Source organism: Cnephaeus nilssonii, assembly GCF_951640355.1.
Source record: "Cnephaeus nilssonii genome assembly, chromosome: 21".
NCBI classification, from domain to species: Eukaryota; Metazoa; Chordata; class Mammalia; order Chiroptera; family Vespertilionidae; genus Cnephaeus; species Cnephaeus nilssonii.
In genome coordinates this window covers 365,610-389,659 of record NC_137092.1, presented here as the reverse complement: position 1 = coordinate 389,659, position 24,050 = coordinate 365,610, and the positions used below count along the sequence as shown (strand labels likewise).

Sequence of the window (24,050 nt, the reverse complement as noted above, 5' to 3'; positions counted from 1 at the left end):
TTGGGGAGAACAATAAAGGGGGTGCTAACAGGGTAGGGGATGTAGCTCAGTGGTAGAGCGCATGCTTCGCATGTATGAGGCCCCGGGTTCGATCCCCGGCATCTCCAAGCTCATTTTGTACTTAGACACAATCAGAAGTTACATTTTTTTGGAAGTTACATTTTAAAAATGTCCAATGATTCTATGATGTAGCTCAGTGGTAGAGCGCATGCTTCGCATGTATGAGGCCCCGGGTTCGATCCCCGGCATCTCCAAGCTCATTTTGTACTTAGACACAATCAGAAGTTACATTTTTTTGGAAGTTACATTTTAAAAATGTCCAATGATTCTATGCTGTATCCTCCTCTTCATAAATTTCTTACGGTGTTCTCTTAGCCACGAGAACTGTTTATGTAGAAAAGGAAATTAAATTGCTGAAAAGTCTTTAAGGGTATCTTTACCTGAAATCGAAAGAGATAAAAACACCGCCACTTGAGAGGCCGAAGAGGAGCAACCTGGAGAATTGCCCAGGACTCATTAAATTAACGGCCGCCTTTGGTGCCTGGCTGGCCTTTAGGACAGAAATAATCTTGTCCTGCGAACACAGAAAGGGAAGGAGGCCTTCTGTTATCCGCTGGCTGCTGCGTCGCGCCCCGGAAAAAATAGGAGCAGCGTTGGGAAAAGGAGAGTTCACCTGCCGGGACGCACTGCATTCGCAGCAAAGCAAGCAACTTGGAGCCTGGAAGTCCCTTAGGCTAACCTTTCAGGACACTTCATGTCGGTTGGCCGGTTAGCTCAGTTGGTTAGAGCGTGGTGCTAATAACGCCAAGGTCGCGGGTTCGATCCCCGTACGGGCCAGTGGCTTTTTTCCTCTTTTGCCGTTGCCACGGTTAAGCAGCTCAGCTCAGGATGTTTCAGACACTGGGGTCGTTTTCCAGAAAAGATCAAACACAAGGTCGCCTGCTGCCCCAGAGCACCCGTCTGCTTTTGCTCTGTCTGGATCAGCGGAAAAGCTGCAGGACACCTAAGCAGTTATTAAATTCATCAGAAATAAAAGAGTGTCACCATGTTCCCGGCCAAGCACTTTCCTCGAAATACTCCGACCCAGATATGTCTTGAGCGGCCGGCACGAGGGGCCCGTGTGCGCAGGCGGGTCTCAGTGTCGCCGATGCTCACCGAAGGGTTTCCCTCCGGTGGATCATCAGAGGATCCCGCCCTGAGCCCTTTTCCAGGATCCACCTCGCCCTCGGTCACCGACTTCTCACTCTGCTCGGTCATTTCCTGATGTGACGCCTGTCAAATCGGCTTCATTTTTCACCAAAACAGACTTCTAGCGCCTCAGTTACGCATCTCCATCTCCTTGTTGTCCTGTGCAGCCCATTACTTGACTTATTACGATCCCACAGCTTCACATCCTGCTGAGAAATTTTTCACCTGTTTTCACTATTTATTTTCCGTGGGAAATGCTGAGACCGAATCAGCAGCTGCAGGTGGGTTTGGGAACGCGCGGAGCCACGTCAGCCCCGCGCTGACCGCTGCCAGAGCCTTAGGGGCCTGGTCAAAGTGCAGCCTGTGGGACCTCGCCCCGGAGAACCGGCACAGGTTCCTCGTTTCTAACAAACGCCACGGTTTATTACAAAGGATGGGTCAAGGGCTTCTGAGAAATAAGGCTTCATACGATCTTGAGAGAGTTGGGTTGCGGGAAACCCCGGGAAGTTCTGAGAGCAGCGTTGACCTGGTTTTCAAAATAGGAGAAAAAAAAAAAAAAGAGCGAGGGACGGGGAGGAGGAGCAAAAGAAAATGTGGGTTATAGTTGTACTCATTTATGCATGAAATACTAAAACAAAGAGAGAGAAATTCATTATGTATTTAATGTATTCAGGAGCGCAGGCAGCACGTGCGGCTCGTTGGTCTAGGGGTATGATTCTCGCTTAGGGTGCGAGAGGTCCCGGGTTCAAATCCCGGACGAGCCCAGGTTTTTGTTGCTTTTTTTCTGTCACTACATTTTGTGATCTGTCAATACGGGTTAGGGAGAATGGGGGGAAGTGGGAAGATGTGGACAAAGTGCATGTAATGCATGCTAATAATTTCATTGGATGCTTACATTATTTGAATTTCATGTTATTTTACCTATAAAACAAAAACAAATCATCCAACAAAAATCCAGAACCTAAAAGACATAGGCCCTGGCGCTTACATTTCAAAAAAAAAAAAATTCAGAATTTTATATTTAATGTCTCTCACAAAAGAATCTTAGTAGTTTCATATATTAATAGCTACCTTTGCAAGTGCCCGGCTAGCTCAGTCGGTAGAGCATGAGACTCTTAATCTCAGGGTCGTGGGTTCGAGCCCCACGTTGGGCGCATTCTTTTAATTTACTTCCAACATTTTTTTCTGCTTGATTGCGTCTAATAGTCCCTTGGAGACCTCCTCTATGGGTGCCCGGCTAGCTCAGTCGGTAGAGCATGAGACTCTTAATCTCAGGGTCGTGGGTTCGAGCCCCACGTTGGGCGAGTTCTTTTAGTTTACTTTCTACGCTTTTAAAAGACGTCTTTCACTGCTGTGGAATGAGAAAGTTTAGAGCCCAACTCGGTTCCTGGCTCGGGGAATGCCCTTCTCTGGTGTATTACTTGGTCAGGTAGGGCGTTTACTCTATATAGTTAAGCTCCTTGGATGATCCATACCAACAAAGTCTTGGATGCAGAAAGAAGGTGCAGAGGTGTTTGGAAAAGGTGAAGTCTGAAGGTGCACAAAATGATCCACAGGGAACAGTTTGACAGGCAGAGGCTCAGAGGCGGCAAAGTCCATGGAGAGTCTTGAGCACGTGTCCTTATGGAAACATGGAAGACGCATGTTTTATTACCACGGCCTCCCACACCTTTTCGGGGGGATCCTGGTCACTCACACCCACGCAGCACAATGGACCCAACAGATAATGCTGTTTCCCACCTTTCTTCCTTTCCTGTGGCAAGTAAAAGAACCACCTAAGCCACGACAGGCTGTACTTGCCTACAAAATAAAATCGAAAGGTTTGCTCGAGTTTTTGAGAATCCAAACTGCATTTCTACCCCCAACTCCCAGTGTCCAGCCACTGATGTGTGCTCACTTCCTTCCACACCATGCACCGTTTTTGCTCATACAAATACATGCTGGTTGTGGAGCAGGTCAATTCAGCCGCGTAACTTCGCCAATATTATCCCAGATGGGAGCGAATTTGGCTATTACTAGAGAGTGGGTTGAAAATCAGTCCCTTGGTCAAATTGGCCGAGACTTTTTGAGATTTCCCGTCTCTCTGTGAAAATCCCACTGCATACGTCTTCCTTTATTATTCCTTGGAAGCTTTCGTACGTTCACTGGTATGGGTTTCACCAAAACACCCAGGAAAAATGAGAAGAGAAAGTGGACACAACACCCTTTCCATTGATTCTAAAAGCCAGATTAACCACACACCTCCCTGACTTCACCAGCGCTGTCCTCACGTCCTCTCAGGCCTCGGGACAACGCAGCGCACACGCCTGCGCGTGGGTATCCCAGTCTGGCTGCTCGTGTGACTCCCCTGGGGGATTTCTAAAACTTCACATTTCTGGGCTCTGTCTCACACATGGTCAGTCTGGACCTGGGATGGATTGGAACCCATGTTTTAAGGGGGATACCGATGGCATGGGTAGAATGCCCTCCCACAGGTGTGCACGCCGACGTGTCTGAAGAAAGTCATGATTTCTGCAACTTGTTTTCAAACGTTACAGCTCCAGGAATGCGTGCACATACGAAAAGGGGCGGGGAGGGAGTGGGTAAGGAGAGTGTCAGGAGGCTGGCCTTCGCTCCGAGGTGTCGATCTCCTTTTGACAGGCTCCCATGTTCGCCTTGTGCCGGAAGCCTATCATTGTTTGTTTGTGTTTTTTTTTTTCCTCTATAGATCATTGTTTTCATAAGAGAGAGCTGTGGGCAGGGAATCCGGAGGGCTGGTCAACCTTAACTGCTCTAAAGGGCCAGAGCTAATGACTAGATGTTGGTAGTTGAAGCAGCCCCCACTTGTTAGTCCTAAATTCACTGATTGGCTTCTATTGGGGTTTCCTGCCCAGGGCATATGGGTGTATCCTATAACTTTAATCTTAATAAAAGGGATGGCAAAGCCAGAGCGAGTAGTCCTCCCACTAGAGTTGGGCTACCGCCTGGCCCCCATTTCCCAAATTAATGCTTTCTAGTCTCTTTTCATGTGTGCGCGGCCTTCTCCAGAACCCTGACTCGCGCGGGACGTGAAAGGGGTTCCCACGGCCTTGGTCCGCAGCGGTGGGCCTTTGGGGGTCAGGGCCCACTAGTCCCGGACACGGACGCACCGGATGGCGGGCACCGGAGCTGAGCGCGCAGAGTTGGCATCCGCGGAGGGGGGACCAGCGTCGCGCTTCCTTCGATAGCTCAGTTGGTAGAGCGGAGGACTGTAGTGGTGGCTCCCAGGCATCCTTAGGTCGCTGGTTCGAATCCGGCTCGAAGGAACCAATGTTTTGCGTCTTTTTTTTTCTTTTCTATCTCCAGTCCTTTAATTCCTGGGTGGGCATCCATTTGACTATGTTCGTGGTGCAATGAATCTATGTTTTCATATCTTTATTCTCCGTCACCGTGACCAATACGCGCGATCAGATGTCAGCCCCCTCATTCGCACACAGCCGGTGCCACAGGGGAGCCCGGCACCCCGGCCCGGCGTCCAGAGCCGCGAATCCGCCCCCGAGGGACCCGGAGCGGGAGGGGCGGGATGGTGGGGAGGACCGCCTGGCTGACCCGCCGGCCGCGGGGACCAGGTGGAGCACGCGCGCCCCCTGGTGGCCAGAGAGTCAGGAGCCTCCGGGAGGATTTCCTCAGGGGCCGCCCGCAGCCCCGCCCGCGGAGGACCCCCCGGCACTCCGCCCGCTCCGCCCTTTAATTGGGCAGCGGCGGTTCCCAGCCTCGGCCGGGAAGGGTCGGCGGACGTCAGCATCGCCGGGGGAGGTTGTACAAAGCGCCCCGGCTCGGGCCACTGCAGGGAGGCCGCTTGCGCTGGTAGTTTCCAAAGCTCCCAGGTGATCTGAACGTGCTGCGAGGTTTGAGAACCGCTGCTACAGGATAAACAAATATTTTAGAAGGAAAAAAAAAAGGAAAATCAGTACGATTTTCTGTCCGCTTGGTTAGATACAAGGTAGAGATCTTTCTTAACAATAGAAAGCATCTCGTAATGTGTCCATCTCATTTCTACCCTGTCTCAAAAATGTGATCCCGAAAACCCATTGAAGAGTCCTCGCCTACAAAGATAGGAGATCCAGGGAAGAAAGGGCTGCCTGGGGTTGTGTGCCTGGCACTGTCTTGTATCCTCATCCTCATGCTTCAGAACTTTTTATTCAAACCTGAAAACGTGAGAGAAATCCCAAAACGGTGACGCCTGCCTATCACACCATGAGGATGAGGGGACCACCGGTATTGCAGCTCTTGGTGCGACGACCATCCCGGTCCTGAAAAGGGGCCGTGAGGAGTCCGGAACCCTGGGCGGGGGCGTCTGTTAGTGAGAACGTTCGAGCAAAGTTATTTCGTGTAAAAGTTGGAGAATGCGGGCATCGATCCCGCTACCTCTCGCATGCTAAGCGAGCGCTCTACCATTTGAGCTAATTCCCCGCCCTGCCTTGTTCTTGTCCTTCCCTGGCCCACTTTAATATTTGGAAAGAATTTAGAATTTTTCTGATACTAGCTGTAGTTGACCCATCAGCCAATGAGACTGAGTGGACTGCAGGTCAAAGGAGATCCAACAGCCACAGGGAGAATTCAGGCTGCCAGCGCCACCCGCAACGGGCTGCGCAGAGCTGGGTCCGGTGTGGAGACACTCGCAGAGCGCAGGTGGACTAAGCGCGGAGTCAGCGGAAACTGGACTCCGGTTTATTTAACACTGGAATCCACCCGCGGAAGCAGGGAACCGGAAGGGAAGAGCAGGACCATCCAGGAGAGAAAATGCAGTGTCTCAGGCAATGTGAAGGCCCTCACCCAACAGCTGCACCTTCAAACACTGCTTCGCCTCCCGCTGCAGCATTAGAAACTTCCTCCCTGAGGTTTAATGTTATTTTTAATCTAATTAGATTGGGGCAAGAGGATAAAAATTAAAATGGAGAAGGTGGAACATCTTATTTAAGGAAGTGACTCTGTCTCTGAGTTCTGCAGGACATGCAGGATGGACCTTCCCAGATCCTGACAATGTCCTAATGCTTGTTCTTCCTTCTGCATTATTATTATTATTATTATTATTATTATTGCAATCAGGGCTGACAAAAGTGGATAACTTCCTGTGGAAAGGAACCCACCGCTCCCCCCTCCCCCCTTAGACAAGAGAGTTCAGAACCTCGTGTTCTCCGTGTTTGTGGAAACCCACCATTCATGGCAGAGAGGCTTACTGTCAGCCTTGCCTTGATTCTCACCACCACCTGCAGTCTCCATACTCTTCCCTGGACAGAATGTACCCAGCCGCAGAACTGTTTGGCCTCCACTCATGTATTTCTGCCTGTTTGTTTTCCATGCTTCTGTTAGGCGTGCGGGTGTAGAACTGGAATGGAAGAAAGATACCCGCACCAGCCCATCGCTCAGATCCATGCAGCTTTTTTTTTTTTTTGGGGGGGGGGAATTAATTGTATTCTATCAATTTTTTAAAAATATATACTTTTATTAATTTCAGATAGGAAGGGCGAGAGAAACATCAGTGATGAGAGGGAATCACGGATCGGCTGCTTCCTGCATGCCCCCCACTGGGGATCGAGCCCGCAACCCGAGCCTGTGCCCCGACCGGGAATGGAACCCGGGACCCTTCAGTCCGCAGGCCGACGCTCTCTCCGCTGAGTAAAACCGGCTAGAGCTCCAAGGAGCTTTATCATGGCTGACAGGGAACTGGGGGTGATGGGTTTGCTCGCGGTCCCCCAGGATGAGGTCTTCACTCCCTATTCCCGGAGAACACACTGGGCATTGACATTTTACAACGGCCGACTTAGCAAACTTCCTTCAAATACGAGTAACCAAGTCAGTGCTGAGAGGCCGTGCCGACGGGGAGCCCATTCGTTCACCTCCAGGGCGGGTGGGTGACAGGCAATACCGGTTACCGTAAGGACACAGGGAAACGGGAAGCTGGTCGAGAGCGCCCTCCTGTGGCCACTGGTGCGCCCTGCACTCGGCCCCTTTACAAGCCAATATGGCGGGTAAGAAAGCCGCACGGCTGCTGGAGAACGACGGTGCACCGTAGAGAACTGAGTAAGGTGGGACCTCCGACTCATGCAGCCGTGCCTCATACTGCCACCACCTGACACTCCAGCCGCTTCCCAAATCCCCGAGAAGCCGGCTGCATCCTGCCATTTCACGCCTCACAAGGCGTTCAGCTGGGCGTATTACAATTCCGGATCAGCCTTTTCCGGGGACCGTCCCCAGCCCGGAAGTCAGACTACTTCCTCTTTCCTGAGTCTTGGAACAGCTCTCTGGGTTTGAATTTCCCGCTGACCTGGGGCCCACTTCCGACCTCTGCACTAAGCCTGGGCCTTCCATTGGTCAGAAACCTCATAGGCCCCACCCCCTCGGCGCAGGCGTCGCACGCAGCGCACGTCGGACGGCGCGGCGCTTTACGTCTCGGCAAGCATGGCGGCAGGGGAGTCGGAGAAGGAAGTAGCTGAGCTGGAGCCTTTAGAAGGGAGAGACCTGGAATTAGAGGCGGAGGAGGAGCAGGAGGAAGCCGAAGAGGCGGCTGGCAGCGCCAAGAAGCGGGTGGTGCCGGGCATTGTGTACCTGGGCCACATCCCGCCCCGCTTTCGGCCTCTGCATGTACGGAACCTTCTCAGCGCCTATGGCGAGGTGGGGCGAGTCTTCTTCCAGCCCGAGGGTAAGTGCGCGGGTCCGAGGAGCGGGGGATGAGTCCGTCGTGTGTGCGGGATTCGTAGGGGCCGGGGTGGGGCGTAGCTCTGGAGGCCTATCCTCGGAGACCTGATGTGGATTTTAATCTCGCCTCCGCCCACTCCTGTCTTGGCCTGAATTTACCAGGTTATTATATGTGTGCAGCCTGAATAAAATCGCAGTGCTTTTTCTCAAAATGGAAGACATCCCTTTGTCATTTCGGCCGAGGTGAAGAGACAGTCTGTGATCAGCCGCCCCCAACTGCCCGGCAGGCACTAATTGGAATTGGAGTCGGGGGCTGTGCGGTTTTAAATAGAACATTTAGGGCAGACCTAATTAAGGACTGTTAACACCAAAATTAAAGGCTTTTCAAAGTGAGAAGCAGCAAGCATTTGTTTGAGATCAATAAGAACAGCTATTCGGGAAGTACTGATTCTGGCAGAAGCCCCAGTAGCTCCAGCTGGTTTAATTCAGTGGATAGAGCGCCGACCTGAGGACTGAAGCGTCCAGGGTTCGATCCGGTCAAGGGTGCGTGCCCGGGTTGCGGGTGTGCAGGCCCATCAGTGATTCTCTCATCATTGATGTTTCTTTTTCTCTCTTGCCCTCTCCCTTCCTCTCTGAAGTAAATAAAAATATACTTTTTTTAAAAAGAAGCCCAAATAGTTCTGATTTTGAGACAAGCACAAAGGGTATTTATGAAAAAAGGAAGGGGACAATTGCATCAGTAGAAGGAAGGCGTTGCTATTGGTGCAGATAACATCGGGATGCTAATTCTAAACAGTGTTTTGAATTTTCAGCCTGGTAATTATCAGTCCATTAGTCATTATCTGCTTTCTTGATATCTTTGCAAAGAGTTCTCTGGGGCACAAAGTTGTTTTAGGCCCAATCCAAAGGTTATTTTGCCCTGTTTAAACATCCAAAGGTTTGAGGCCTACACATATAAAGCAGTTCTTTGGGGATAGCAGCTCTGGTTCCAGTTTAAACTGGCTCCATTTATATTTTGACAGGAGTTAACATTGAGGGAGGAATGAGTTAGACATAGGGATAAAGGGTGGGCTTTGCAGTTCTCAACTCCCTTCCCTTCAAAGAACTTGAAGTAGGATCCTGGTCTGCGGGCAGGTTTTGAGAACTCAGAAGTGGGCGATACAGTGAGTGGCTGCTGCGTCTGTCTCCGTGACCACTGCTCTCTCTCTGGCACACAGGTGGGTTCGTGCGGCGCAAGAAGAAGGCAGCGGCAGCCTCCGCCACGGGAGGGAAAAAGCGGTCCAAGTACAGCAAGGACTACACAGAGGGCTGGGTGGAGTTCCGGGACAAGCGAGTAGCCAAGCGCGTGGCCGCCAGTCTGCACAACACGCCCATGGGTGCCCGCAGGCGCAGCCCCTTCCGTTATGACCTCTGGAACCTCAAGGTGAGGGGACAAGCTTGTCTGCCCCATCTCCCATCCTACCTTCCCAGCCCCAGCACCTCTGTGACCTCTTGTTGGCCCTGCCCCCTCCTGTTTTCTCTCCAACCCTGACCTGTCCTACCCAGATCTTGTTTTGTTTTCCTGTCCACAGTACCTGCACCGTTTCACCTGGTCCCACCTCAGTGAGCATCTTGCCTTTGAGCGCCAGGTGCGCAGGCAGCGCCTGAGAGCCGAGGTTGCCCAGGCTAAACGTGAGACTGACTTCTACCTTCGAAGTGTGGAGCGCGGGAAGCGCTTCCTTGCTGCTGATGGGGACGCTACCCGCCCAAATGGCTCCTGGACCTTTGCCCAGCGACCTACTGAGCAGGAGCTGAGGGCCCGGAAGGCAGCTCGTCCAGGGGGTCGTGAACGGGCTCGCCTGGCAAATGCTCAGGACCAGGCCCGCTCCAACCGAGGGCTCCTCGCCAGGATCTTTGGAGCCCAACCACCCTCAGAGAGCATGGGGGACCCCGTGGTGGTCAAGGACTCTTGAGGGGCAGGGAGTCCCCTCCATCTCCTAGCCCAGCCCACAGTTCTGTCTACCTGATAATGACTACTCAGGCAGACAGTTTGTTTCTCAGACCAGGAGTTTCTGGTGAGTGTCCAGATGTAGTTTTGTGGGCCTCTGCTCCCCTCTCCAACTATTGCACATGCCTGGCTGAAGCACCTAATTCATGCTAGTAGATGATTATGACAACTGCAGATGCCTGTTTTGTCTCATCTGACGAGTTGTCTAATTTGGGATTTACCAAGTCACCATATGAGGATGTGAATGACAGTACATACCAACACATGCTCCTTGGCATTAAGAATTGCATAGACCACTAGGAAAGGGGAGCTATTTAAGGAATAAATTTTCAGAGGCATCATGGTGGATGTGTGGTGTGTAAGGGGCCGTGGGAAGGTATGATTCCTGATAACAGCCTTCAGAGATGGGGTTGTTTTTTCACCAACGTTTCCAGATCGTTCCTAAAAAATGAACAGAAGTCTGGAAGAGCCTGGTGAACTACAATCACAGACAGAACTCCCAGGATGGAGTGTTGGGTTGAAAGCAGTGCAAAGTGGGGCGAAGCCTAGGAGGTAGTGGCACAGTGATTCCACTCAGGTGCACCTCGTGTTGGGGCTCAGACGGGAAGGTCACAGACAACATGCAGAGCAGCCCCAGAGGCACTGGGTGTAAACCACTAAGGACTGAAAACGTGTCACCATGACTGAGAAGTCTCCACACAGCCTCACAGAGATGGAAACTGGTCAGAATCCAGTATCAAAGCTGGGCAAATAGAGTAGATCGAAGTTTAGCTAACTTTAATACTCTATAATGAAAACCCTTACAGTCCAATAATACAAAAGTTTCTTTAAGGGCCATTCAGGGAGATCTTACTACAAATCTCAGAATTAATTGTGAAACATTTAAAATATTTGAATTAAAATCAAGAATGAATGAAGATACTTCCTATTACCACTACTATTCATATGCTGTCCAAGAAATCCAGGTGATACAGAGACAAAGTGGAAAAAAGGATAAAATTGCCCTGGTTGGTGTGGTTCAGTTGGTTGGAGCACTGTCCTGTGCACTGAAAGGTTGCCGGTTCCAGTCCCAGTCAAGGCCCATGCTTGGTCCCTGGTAGGGGTCATGCAGAAGGCAGCCAATCCATGTTTCTGCGCTCAGTGTTTCTCCCTCTGCCTTCCTCTCTAATAATCAATAAAAATATTTTTTTAAAAAAGAAAATTGACATTATTGTATCATCATTTCAACATAAGCCTCCAGAAAATTGGTATTGCCGGTTTGAGCATAATCTATATCATAAAAGGCCTGAGGTTGTGACGCTGTAGGTGTGAGCTACTTGTGCGAAGAGCTACGAGCACTGGAGGGCGGGGTGCAAGTTACTAGTGGCAGAGGGCAGGGCACGAGCATTGGGCAGGGTGGCCAGCTGAGGCAAGTGGAAGCGAGCTACTCACGCACAATTTGGTGCGCACTGGGCCTCTAGTACTGTACATAAAAGTAGATAGCATTCTGCCCGATAACACTAGATAAGGATGCCACAGATATAAAAGTGCACTTAAGTAGGAACACACGTGGGCAATGAGTGTATAAAAGGTTCTACCAGGACTAAGACAGCACTCGACTACAGGGATGGGTAAGTATTCACTGTACAGGCAGTCCTCAGGACTCCATGAACGTCATTTCGTGGTTACGTCATCTCCCATTTATATAAAAAAAGTTCTATCATTTTGACGTATGTAGATACATGTCCTTTGTTTTTTATTATTTACCATAAGTAATGGTCAGGAATTGTTAATTTATTATTATTTTTTTTTACTGTTTCACTTCATTACTGCTGTGAATGTGCTCTAAGTGAGTGACATAGGTGCTTATGTAGGTGGGTTCCAACTTAATGGCGAAAATCGCGTTACCTTAAGCCGTAGGAATGGATCTGCGACGTAACCCGAGGACCTACTGTAATTGTATTGACAGGTCAACCCACATTTCTATCAAAAGGGCATGGGTAGGATTATCAAGAACAAAAAAAGGGGGGTATGGGTATGGGTATGTAAGTCGATGTTCAACTGAGGTAGGCTAGCCTGTATGATGGGTATAACTGACATACACAAAATGTTGACTGAGGGGGGTCTCAAGAGCTCTTACTTGTCATGTTCACCCACAAACCTCAACCCTACACATTTACCTCTCATGGTAAGGAACCCTATAAACCAGGATGAGGAAATGTTTCCTGATAAGTTAGAGCCAGTCTGGATTAACCTGTCCACTTAACATCTCTAGAAGGAAGTGTTTCTTGGCAGGATCTATTGTCCTTCACTAATTACATTGAAAAGGACATTTAACCCTTTCCCCACTCACACCTAGACCTCTCACCATGGGTGTGTTCATGTTCTCATGATGCATTAGCACTGGCACTTCCCTGCCCAGCGGTGGAGCAGGGAAAAGTAGTTGAACGGAATTGAGCTGCTCTAGAGGACAATATTCTCCCAGGTGTCTTTCTCTGGGAGCCTGATGAGTTTAACATTTGGGTAACAAGGGCACTGGACTCCACGAGTCACTGATGGTGCATTGGCTGTTACTGAATGTTAGCCAACATGGTCAGATAAAGCTGTTACTCCTCCCTGTGCTGTATGTCATGCAGTGGGAAGGCTCTGAAAGGACCCACTGTCCAGAGAAGAGCACAGAGCACACTCCTTCCCAGTTTCACTCTCAGCCTTAGCACCAGAATTCTATGGTCCAGTGACTACCACCACCACCAGGACTCAGGGCCAGCCACATGAATATCCACCTTACTCTTTTTCCAGCTTTATTGGAGTATAACTGACAGATAAAAATTGTAAGATATTTAAAGTGTACACCATGATGAATTGATATATATTGTGAAAGGATTCCTGAATATTTGCTTTATTCTAATACAAGTATAGGGAGAAAGCTTGTTCTTAGTATAGTAGAGACAAAATGCAGCTTTTCAAAACAAATGTTTATTTAAGAATTAAGGGAAAACAAAAACATTAAAACATAGGAATACATTGAATACAAGTGTCTTGTTTGGTCTGAAATCGTGGAAGTTACTCTAACTACTTACCTGAGGTAGATCTAGGTTGGCACTGTTTCAAGAGAACCTCCATCCATCCCAGAAGTTACCTCCCAGTTTTGGTTACAGGCTCCCAAGTGGTCCTCCCCAACCTCAGGTTATGCTATAGGAACAGTAACAATACCTTTTCCCCTATGGTTAAAACGCCTTGGATTTGTTTCATACCCACAAAGTTCTGTGTTCGAGGGATGGTCCATCTTTAATTTACTTGAAGACTAGACAGTTATCACGAGATTCGCTGAAAAAAGGGTCAAGTCATCCTGTCAGTGATACCAACGCTGTCCCCTTCTGCAAGTTCTAATGACTAACAATTAGCCACAGGACTAATTTCATCACCACATGCCATACACCCATACTATTTTAGTGTTACGATAATCAAACATATACTAGAGATAGGCATGATTTTCAAAAGAAAAACAAATACATGTTGTGTGTTTTACCACACTGGGCAACCTTTCATGGTATAAGAACTATTTATGAAAACAAACATATCAGCTTGACTCACCTCCCAGGATCTGTTTACTAAAAGAAAAAACACCTTAGAATCAGATTCCTTCTATCACTATGAGCTATACCCACTGACCCTAGGATTATCAAGATGAGCAGCCAGTCATCAGGATCATAGCTTAAAGCCACACACAAAGCAGCCGCTGGCCACCTCCATGAGTCTGAGGCCAACGCTCCTGAGTTCAAGGATTCTCTATGATTGACCAGATCAACCAGACAGACTAGCAACAAAGTATTTATTCACCAGTCTAGGCCCAAACACTGCAGAAATCTTAAGTATTTTTACTAAATGTCTTTTAATCTGAGGGGACAATACCCTCAGAAGTGTCCATGTATAGATTCCTGGATTAATTACAGTACATCTAGAGAATATTAAATATAATAATTATTCTGTTAAACTGGAAATAAGTGCTTATCCTCAAACCTCTGATGAATTTGGCAACTACTTTTTCTCTCAAGCATTTAGCATCCTACATTCCAAGCCAAATAAATATCTTATATTGTGATTGCATGGGAATAAACAGTATTCTCTCTTTTTTGGCAGAACTGAAGCAAATGAAAGACATATCATTATGGAACTGAATCTGCTATAAACAGCAGGATAATGGAGTGAAAAGAACACTGCTTTGGAGTCAGGATAGTTAAACCATGCAGCATGGCTCCTCCATTAACCGCGTCATCATGTGTTACTTGCCTGCACAAGTCTTCTGTCAGCCATTCTGCACGGAGCTGATGAGGATGTACTATCATTTGAAGAGATGATACATGAAGTCAAAAAAATGTGTATACTAGCAACATCATAACTGTTACCCTGGAATCTGCATTTCTGAGTTGAAAAGAGATGAATCTCTAAAGTGGAAACTTCAAATACCAGTGATACTCTGACATTTTAGAGAAAGGAAATTTCGAGGGTGTGCCTCAACTCACACCATGTAAAACATTGGGTGTTTTGCTTCTATATGAGATTGGCCCTCCAAAGGAGAAACATTTGGGAGTTCTAATCCAGGATAACTCCTCCCCACTGCATAGTTCTTTTCACCACCAGCAAGTTTCCCAAAACACCAGTAACCAATCTGGCCAAGAATTTTTAAAAAAGAAAAAGAAGAGTGATCAAAAGGGAAAGTAAGTATTCTGCTTTCCCCAACAGTAACACATGCCACACCATCTGTCACAAGGGCACAGTCCTTTCCTTTATTGGCTTTCCAATTTTTAAAAAAAGAAAAATTAAAGCAATCATCAACTAAGTGGTTCAGATAAAAGCATCTTCACCTGAGTTTCCCATCAGTCTGCTCTGAACAGCCCAAGCTCCTCCCACGACAAGCTTCTGGGTACCTAACAACTTTTACATACTGATTCATTAAAGTCACCTCCACCCCATGGGTCAGCTAACTATGAGCATGGTTATCCTCATATCTATTATATGTACAAGGTCCACAACTAGATCTCTCACTAGAGCAAAATTCTCTGCAGAGTAGGTTCTTTGGGGCCCAAAGGTAGAGGTTTCTAGCAAGAATTTTTTCACACTCGACATATTTATGGGGTTTTTCACTCATGTGAGTTCCCTGGTATACCAAAGGAGCTGATCATTAACAGCTTTTCTCAGACTTCATAAAGTCTCTTCTCAGATTGTTTTCTGTGTGTGTGTGTGTTGTTGCAAACCCAAGAATATTCTCCATCTAATGCTTTCGCCACATTCCAAATACCTAAATTTTCACCAATATGGCTTCTTTGATGGGTAAGAAAGTCATAGTTCTGTTGGAAGCTTTTTCCACACTTGCTAGGGTTTCTCCCAAGTGTGGGTTTTCTGACATCCAGTGAGCTGTACACAGTGTGTGAAGCACTGTTCACACCAAGTGCATTTTCTTTTGGTGCGAATTCCCTCAGAAAGAGAAGAGTGAGCATTGCTAGGAACCTCTCTCACTCTCTGCATCTCCAAGGTTCCCCACCGGTACGAGTCCTCTTACGGGGATCAGCTATGAGCTCAGACTAAAGGTTTTCCAAACCTGAAGGCCTTTGAAGGTTTCTTGTTGGAGTGACTAATAGGTGTTCTGTTAGGGTGGCTCTCTGGGCAAACCATTTCCCAACTTCCTAAAACTGCAGATTCTCTGGTCTCCACTGAAGTCTGAGCTCTTCCAAAGGTCTAAGATCTGCCTACAATTTTTCATCTTAATGAGTTCTCTGACTCGAAGTATGTTTTTTTGTGGTGTTATAACTTCTTGTCTGGCCAAGACGTCTGTGAGGTTTCTGATGGGTGGGGAGGGCTGAGCTCAATCCCTTCCTCACCCACATTACAGATATATGGTTTTTCACTGATGTGGACTGTCTGATGTTGAAGGAGGGCTGAGCTCTGGCGGAAGCCTTTATCACACACACTGTATTGATAATGCAGCTCCTCTGTCTGAGTTCTCATTTTGGGTTGGGCAACAAAGCCCATGCCTAGGAGGAAGCCACTCTCGCACGCAGACCACTGGCGTGGTTTCTCTTCCATGTGAATTCTCTGATGCACAATAAGGTCCGAGCCACAGCTGAAACTTTTCTCATATTCAAGGCATTTAAAAGTGTGCGTGTGAGTTGCCTGATGCCTGATTAGGTTGGCACTCCGAGTAAAACTTCTCATACATTCCAAGCATTTATAGGGCTTCTCCCCTGTGTGGACTCTCTGGTGAACAATGAGGTCTGATTTCTGGCCAAAGCATTTCTCACAGGCACCACACTTATAGGGCTTCTCCCCAGTATGAACTCTTTTATGAACAATGAAGGCTGATCGGTGTCGATAACTTTTCTCACACTTATTACATTTGTAGGGCCTTTCGCCAGTGTGAGTTCTCTGGTGGCTAATGAGATCCGATTTCCCACTAAAAGCTTTTTCACACTCCAGACACTTAAATGGTTTCTCACCGGTGTGAGTTCTTCGGTGCCGAATGAGGTTTGTACTTCGACTGAAGCATTTATCACACTCACTGCACAGATATGGTTTCTCACCTGTGTGGCTTCGCTGGTGGACAAGCAGATCAGAGCTCTGTCCAAAATTCTTGCCACAAATGTCACATGTATAGAATTTTTTACCTGCATGTGTTCTCTGGTGTCCTGAAAGGGCTAAGTGGTGCCAGAAGCTCTTCTCACATTTGCTACATTTATAAGGTTTCTCATAATTGTGGATCCTCTGGTGTGAAATGAGATCTGAGCGCTGGACAAATGTTTTCTCACACATATCACATCGATAAGGTTTCTCCCCAGAGTGGGTTCTCTCACACATAATAAGAGCTAAGTTCTCACAGAAGTTTTGCTCCCGTTCAAGGCACTGGTATATCTGATCATCTATTTGAGTAATCTCATGCACATGAATGAAAATCTTTTGACCCTTCTGAGGGCACGCATGATATAATTTCCTTCTCTGAGTTCTCTGATTAGCTCTCTCTTCTGAAGTGCACATTTCTATGGCTCTCTCCTAGGGAGTTTTCCATTGGTCGTCTTGACCCATCATCTTCTTCATTGTCATTTTCCTGACAAGAACTTGAATGACACACTTGTTTTAGGCCTTTGAGTCATGAGCTGTTTGTCTCTACAAGTTTCCAGCATCATATACACTAATTTCTTACTCGGTATTTCCAACACTGTGAGACAGAGAGAAATATTATTTTTATTCCTATAACTAAGAAAAGAATGCTCAAAATTAACATCACTGTAGAAAAGACAGAAATTCTGCATCAGGGTACATAATGCCATTGGTTTTTCAGGGGCTGAAATCAGTTAGTTTCTCTCTTTGCCAATATCAACCAATCAGCAATATATATGGAAAGTACTATGGATTATTATTTATTTCATGATCTGGGTGATCTCAAACCCAGGTTCTTCCTCTTCCATCACTCTGGCTGAGTAGTGCCTGCCCTGGCATTCTCTGTCCCCTTTGCTGCTGTTTTTCTCCATGGCACTTATTACCCAATATAGTGCATAAGTAATTCACTGATTTGCTGTCTACAGTTAGAACATGATATGATGTCTGTTTGATTGCTGCTCTTTCCCTAGTATACAGAGCAGTTCAGCCATAGAGTTGGTGCTTCATAAGCAGCTTATTACAGTTCTACGAGTGTCCTTATCTGGTAAAGGACAAAGGCTGAATGCCATGGGAGCGTCTGAGGAGATGCCTTTTAGAAGAAAGAAGGGACATTTCAAAAGACTGAGGAAATGGAGCTCACCTAGAATGTAAATGGAGGAAAAGCAGCATTTACTTTCTGGTCCTGAGAATGTGATTTCTCAAGGAAGATTGCATTCTGTAAAACACAAGGACAAGAAAAGGATAAATAGTCATGAATGAGAGGATTTAGCACTAGATCATGTCGCTCAATTTGAAAACGGAAACTTTCATTAACAAGACAAAATGGGGGTGGGGGGAGGTTGAGAAAATGGGTTTTCTTATACAATCCCTGTCATCCCATTTGACTCTGAAGAAAAAGGACAATAAGGAATCTATAACCATCCTTGGGAGTATGACAGCATTGCAGGAAAGGGCCCATAACACTAACATCCTTGAAACACTAAGGCATCACCTTCCCCAGGAGTGCAAGCTGCCCGGGTCTGAAGTACATCAGGGAACACATGTCCCTGGGGACGACACCCCACCTCCCTGCCGGCCTGCCATTGCCACCATTCTGGTCATCCACAATTTACAACAGACTTGGCTGATTTATATTTCAGCCACAAACAACTCAGGACACAGTCAACTGGGGGCATTGAGCAGTTAGACAGCCAGACCTGTCCACTGATTTCTCCCCTCACAGCTCTAACCTGCCTGCTCCAGGTCACAAGACTTGCATTTGTTCCCTCAGCAATTTTCTGCTATTGAGGACCAGACAGCACAGGGAACATACACGTAGCCCATGGCCACCAGTAATAACGTGACAGGGTTCATGGTTCTGGTTCCAGGAAAGACGGAGGCATGCCAGCTGGTTCTCCCATGAAACGCAACTCTGAACTCCGCACCAGGTCACGGAACACAACCCGACCTGCAGCGAGTTCACTATTTTTTTGTCCCCTTCTGTATCCCCTGGCCTGAACTCAATGCAGGTTGAATCACAGAAGTCAGAGAAACTGGAAAATGTAATTCAGTTGGGATTTTTTGGAAAATCTATGGGCTCCCATGCCAATGATTTAAAACTGACTTCAGCCAGTGGACAGAAAACAGAGTGCGGCAGCCTGTGGCAGAATCAATCTAAAGGTCACTGTCAAAAAGAGAAAACCCACTCTACGTACAAAAAAAAATTTTAAAGACTTCTGATAACAGCAGAATACAAGGAAGAGACGAAGTGTGCACACAGAAGAGGTGGCCCTGGAACAACTCGTGGGAAAGAGCAGAAAGGAAGAGGAGGAATCCTGTGGACTCAGAGGCCCCGGAGAAAACGAGCAAAGGAAAATGTAAGGTCCTTCACATGGAGAAAATGTTTAAATCCACAATCTGTCCCCCTGGCGTCTTCTAAAATGACATCCGGGCTTAAAACAAAGGCGAAGCTTTACCACAATGGCAAATGGTAATGTGCTGCTAAATTAGCAACCTTGTAAAATATGCTCTAATAAAATGAAAATAACTCAACTAAGAACTGGGAGAAGATGAAGAAAACAGTGAAATAACCTCACTGACTACTGCATTAATTATTATGGCAGGCAAGAGTTAAGAATACTATTAAGAACTGGGAAACCAGATAATTAAAGGTAAAATAAGAAAATGGGACTAAAGGCATTTAAAAAGATCTAAGTACAAAGGTAGCCACTGTAACAAAAATCAAACTTTCTAAAAATACGTTTTAATGAAAGAGCAATGAAAACACATCATGTAGGGGGGAAAAACAACAACACAGGACAAATATTACATAACAAACCTGATGAAGAGAGCATAAAACAATTTTACAGCCCAGTATCAGTATCAATGTGAAAATTACTAGCAAAATCCAACACATTCTTACACAAAATGTAGCATGCTCTTTTATACTGTTGCTTTTTTAAATTTACGATTTAGTGCTCGCTTTGGCAGCACTAAAATTAGAACGATACAGAGAAGATTAGCATGGCCCCTGTGCAAGGATGACATGCAAATTCGTGAACCGTTCTATATGAAAAAAAAAAAAAAAAAATTACCATTTATCCTGGAAATCACTCCACATCTATTGGTAAAGATTTTCTTTATTCATTGTCACAGCTGCATAATACCCCATTATATGTGGATATACCAAGTTTATTCAACCACTTTCATACATATGGGCACTTCAGTTGTTTTAAATATTTTCAAATTATAAGCATTATGATGAATACCCTTATGGATGTGTATTTTCATATTGTTGGAGGTGTATCTTCAGAGTCAATTTCTAGAAAAGGGGTTGCTGAACCAGATGTAAATGCATACCTACGTGAGCAGAGAAACAAGTAGACAGAATCATAAAGCAAACATAGTAAAATGTTAACATTTAGGGATACAGGAAAAGAGTGTATGGGCATTCTTTGTACTATTTTACAACATTTTTGTAAGCCTCAAATTATTTCCAAATTAAAAGTTATTTTTATTTAAAAAATTTTAAAGAACATGGTAGCTGGGAGTTGGCACACTGTGCTAGTTAAAATTAAATGTTCAAGCTCTGAAATCAGATTTTGGTTCAAGTTCCCACTACACTCCTCTGTAGCTGTGAGAACCTGGGTACTGACTTAAGGTCCTTTGGCTTTAGTTTCCCCTTTAATAAAGTAGGGAAGCTACGATTACACGCCTCAAGGAGCTGCTGTGAGAACTGAGACAGTGTCAGTTAAGGACTCAGCTCAATGTCTGGGTCTCCACAGGTGCTCGATAAATGACAGGTCCTGTTGTTTTCTTGATTCCTCCTTCACATGCACAAAAAACCCTAACATTCATAGAGCCCATCCTCTGTGCCTGCCTCTTCTGTAAAGCCTTGTTGAAAATCCATTTAAAATAATTAACTAAATAATAAAATAACTCAGCAAGTTAATGATTAATAGAAAGATTGTGCAAAACAGTTATGGAGAAATGTCACGAGGAAAAGGGAGAATCCAGAATCACAACTAAATAAAGATATGCAGGATCTAGACAAAGAGCTAATATAAGATGTGTTTACGGAGTTCTGCCTTTTAAAATGTGTATTACTGTTAAGCTCAAACAGAGAATAGAGTAGAAATAAAGGATGCTGCCCTGTTGGGTCTGGCTCAGTGGATCAAGCTTCAGCTTGAGGACTGAAAGGTCCTGGGTTTGATTCCTGCCCAGGGCCCAGTCAGGGCATGTGCCAGAGGCAGCCAAAACGTTTCTCTCTCTGTCTCTCCCCCTCCCTTCCACTCTCTCTAAAAATCAGTGAAAAAAATATCCTGAGATGAGGATTAATAAAAAAAGAAATAAAGGATTCTGAGCTTGGTCATAGCCTGTAAAAGTGAATCAAAGTATTTCCTAAAGTTACCAGCCCAGAGTATTATATTTGCCCTAAGTAGCCAACAACTGTGGGGCACTAAGAAGAAAAAAATAATTGTTAAATAAGGAAATAATTTGGTCAAAACTCTAAGTAGACCATAACACTTTCCTAGTTCAAAATACTATAATTGTCTCTTATCACACGGAATCAACACAAACTTTTCACAGCGGTATGCAATGTGGTACCTCCACCCATCTCCAGCCTCACTTCTTCCTTCTGCCTGGAACGCTCTTCCCCCAGGCAGCCTGCTCCTTTATTTGATTCAAGTGTCTGATTGAAAATTACTTCCTCAGAAAGAAGCACACTCTGACGACTTTGTCTCACATAACCATACCCCCTCATTCTGCGTTATTTCTCTACAGAGCACTTATCCCAACTTTGTGTTGTATACTTTATGTTTGTTAATTTGTTTCTCTCTCCTACTAGACTATAACTCCCATTAGGACTTAGTCTTTTGTTCACTGCAGTAACCCTAGCATCTGGAATACATTAGTTGAATGAATGAAAAACATGGATGGAGGGATGGATGGATGAATGAATACCAGAACAAAAAAAGAGCCATCACCCCAGGAGCTCTGGCAAACCTACATGTATCCTTCAAGTCTTAGCTTCAGGGAGCCCTCCTCTAGGAAGACACCGGCTCTCTCTTCCACCAGGAGGGTCAGATGCACAGAAAGAACAGCAAGCAATAAAAGCACAAGCACACCAGCTGAGCAGAGAACTCTGAAGCTCAAGGTTATCCTTACAGTTAAAGGTTATATGGGACAAGCACACAGAGTCTGTAAAGCTTTATCTAAAAGTCCGATAATTCTTCTCTATCAAGGCCTAGGTTAGGGATTATTATACCTATTTTTCATTGATTACACGGACTGTCTCATTTAATCTTCCCAAAACTCTGTAAAGCTGGTGTGAATACCAATGTTTGCACCTTACAGATAAAAGCCTGATGCACAGAGCAGTTAAAAAATTACCCAAGATGTCACAGCTAGTAAGTAGTAGAGCCAGGATTTAAACTGCCGTCTTCTGACTGCTGAGCCTGCCTGAGCATTGGGCACACTGCCTTTTGGATGGCTGCCAATTAATCAAGAAGCAATTACTATAAGCCTATTGCGAAAATGCACGCTGAAATGGAGTATAAAATACACTTAAACTGGTAGGACAGGACCTGATTATATCACTCTGCTACCCCACAAGCTAAAAAAGGCTCATTCCCCTTGACCACGTACCTTCTCCCATTCCCACCTGTCCTCCCACTCCCCCTTTCCTCCTCCTCCTCCAAATCCACCGATTTATATAGAAACATACAGCGTGGTATGCCCCTCGCTCCAACAACAAAGACTCAAGACTGTCTTCCTTTTGGCTCCAAAAGGTCTTTAGTCCATAACTATTCACCACACACAACTCTTCCTTCTCCTAGAGAAAACACACACACACACACACACACACACACACACACACACACAATTACGTGTAACTTTTCTGGAGCTGGGCATCTACACATTAGTCCCATGTTCTCCCCAGTCTGGTCAGCATCTTTCACCCATATCTGACCTCTCCCCGCCTTTGCTTCATTGTTTTTCCTGCAAGAAGTACCTGCCACTGGTAGCCATGGTTCCCTCCCAAACAGCTCAAGACAGAATCTCAGGAATCCCTCTGGATAATAACGAACTTCGTAACAAAGCCCCGAGTCGTTCGCTTGTTTAATGTCTGTCCTTCTGCTAAAGGTTTTTATTCCGTCAACCTCCAAGGTCAAGAACCCATTCTCCTACCACTGCTAAGTGCATATAACAAAGTGACATAGAATGCAAGTTTCCAAAAATGGCCATGGCGCGATGCAAACAACCAGAGCCTCCCGCATGCAGACCCGAATGCAACGTAACTCATCTCTGCATGAAAGACGGGGTGGGGGGCCCGGGGCTCCACTGACCGCCCGCGGGTTTTCCCTGCACGAAAGGCCCAGGTCGCTCAGAAACGCGCCTGGCAGGGCCCACGGCCACGCTCCGCAGGAACCGCCGCGCCCAGCGGCTCTTCTTTCAACTTTTCATTGATCGCCTTTCCGTCCGGGGTCCAGGGTCCCCGAGCCGCGGGGGCGCACGGACCTGGGCCGCTCCCAGGCCGAGGCCGCGGCCACGGGGTTCCGGTCCGCTGCGACCCGCCCCGGCCCCGCAGGCCCGGCCCCCCGAGGCCCGAGGCCCGAGGCCCGTTCGCCCCGCGGCCCCCGCGCCGCCCCTCGGCCGCACTTCCGGTGACTCGGGGACACTAGGTCCGGTTTCCTGGCGGCCACGGGCCGCAGGGCCCACCCGCGGGCGAGGAGGGGAAGCAAACCTGGGGCCGACGAGAGCCGGGAGCAGCGCCCTCTGCGCGCAGGGCCGGGGGCAGGGGCCTCCACGCCAACCGGGCCGGTCCGCGAGCCCTCTCCGACAGGCCGGAGGCGGCGGCGCAGCCCCGCCCCCAGGGTCACGTGGGCACGCCCCCGGCGACAGCGCGCCCCGCCCGCCTCTGCGCCAATCGGGCCGAGCCTCCGGAAGGGGCGGGGCCCGAGGGCGCGGGCGCCAGCCCAGCGGCCGAGGGCCCGGATGTAGGAGGTCCTATTGCAGTTCCTGACGTCGGTTTCCTCCCTTCACGGCGGTGCCGAGGGCATTGGGCGCCGGAGTGGAGTCGCAGCAATGGATTCTGCCAACCCTGAGAAAAGCACCCCGACGGACCAGCAAGGAGTGGAAGACCCCAGCGTGTTAGATGGGAGGAGGGTCTCAAGGTTGGGCGGTTCTCACTAAATGCCATTCTTGTTCAATGTCAACATGTAGCCCCGCTGGCGTGGCTCGGAGGTGAACATCGACCCGTGAGTCAGGAGGTCCCGGTTCGATTCCCCGTCAGGGCACATTCCCGGGTGGCGGGCGCCATCCCCAGTGGGGGGCGTGCAGGCGGCAGCCTGTGGATGTCCCTCTCATCCATGTTCCTGTCTCTCTATCCCTAGGCCCTTCCTCTCTCTCTAAAATCAATAAAAACATTTATTATTATTACCTTTGTTGTTAACCCTCACCCGAGGATATTTTTCCATTGATTTTTAGAGAGAGTAAGAGAGAGGGGGGAAGACAGAGAGAAGCAGCTTACTATGCATTTTCTTCTTTGTTCCTCCCCCCCCCCCCCCCCCCCCCCCCCCCGCCAGCTGAGAAGCAGCTCCAAGGA

At 47.4% G+C, this 24,050-nt stretch overlaps 1 protein-coding gene and 1 long non-coding RNA gene across 2 annotated transcripts; one reads left to right on the top strand and one right to left on the bottom strand.

Moving 5' to 3' along the window:
• The first annotated feature begins 7,602 nt into the window (after positions 1 to 7,602).
• Positions 7,603 to 11,033, top strand: ABT1 (activator of basal transcription 1). Its single transcript, XM_079761360.1, has 3 exons — positions 7,603 to 7,849; positions 9,063 to 9,268; positions 9,417 to 11,033. The coding sequence occupies exons 1-3, from the start codon at positions 7,609 to 7,611 to the stop codon at positions 9,795 to 9,797; spliced, it is 828 nt and encodes a 275-aa protein (XP_079617486.1). The 5' UTR covers positions 7,603 to 7,608; the 3' UTR covers positions 9,798 to 11,033.
• Positions 11,034 to 12,650: 1,617 nt separating this feature from the next.
• On the bottom strand, positions 12,651 to 23,316 carry LOC307092912. Its single transcript, XR_013812903.1, has 3 exons — positions 23,190 to 23,316; positions 17,604 to 17,678; positions 12,651 to 17,021 (listed from the first exon to the last, which is right to left on the bottom strand). It is a non-coding gene; the product is annotated as an uncharacterized lncRNA (long non-coding RNA).
• Positions 23,317 to 24,050: the final 734 nt, after the last annotated feature.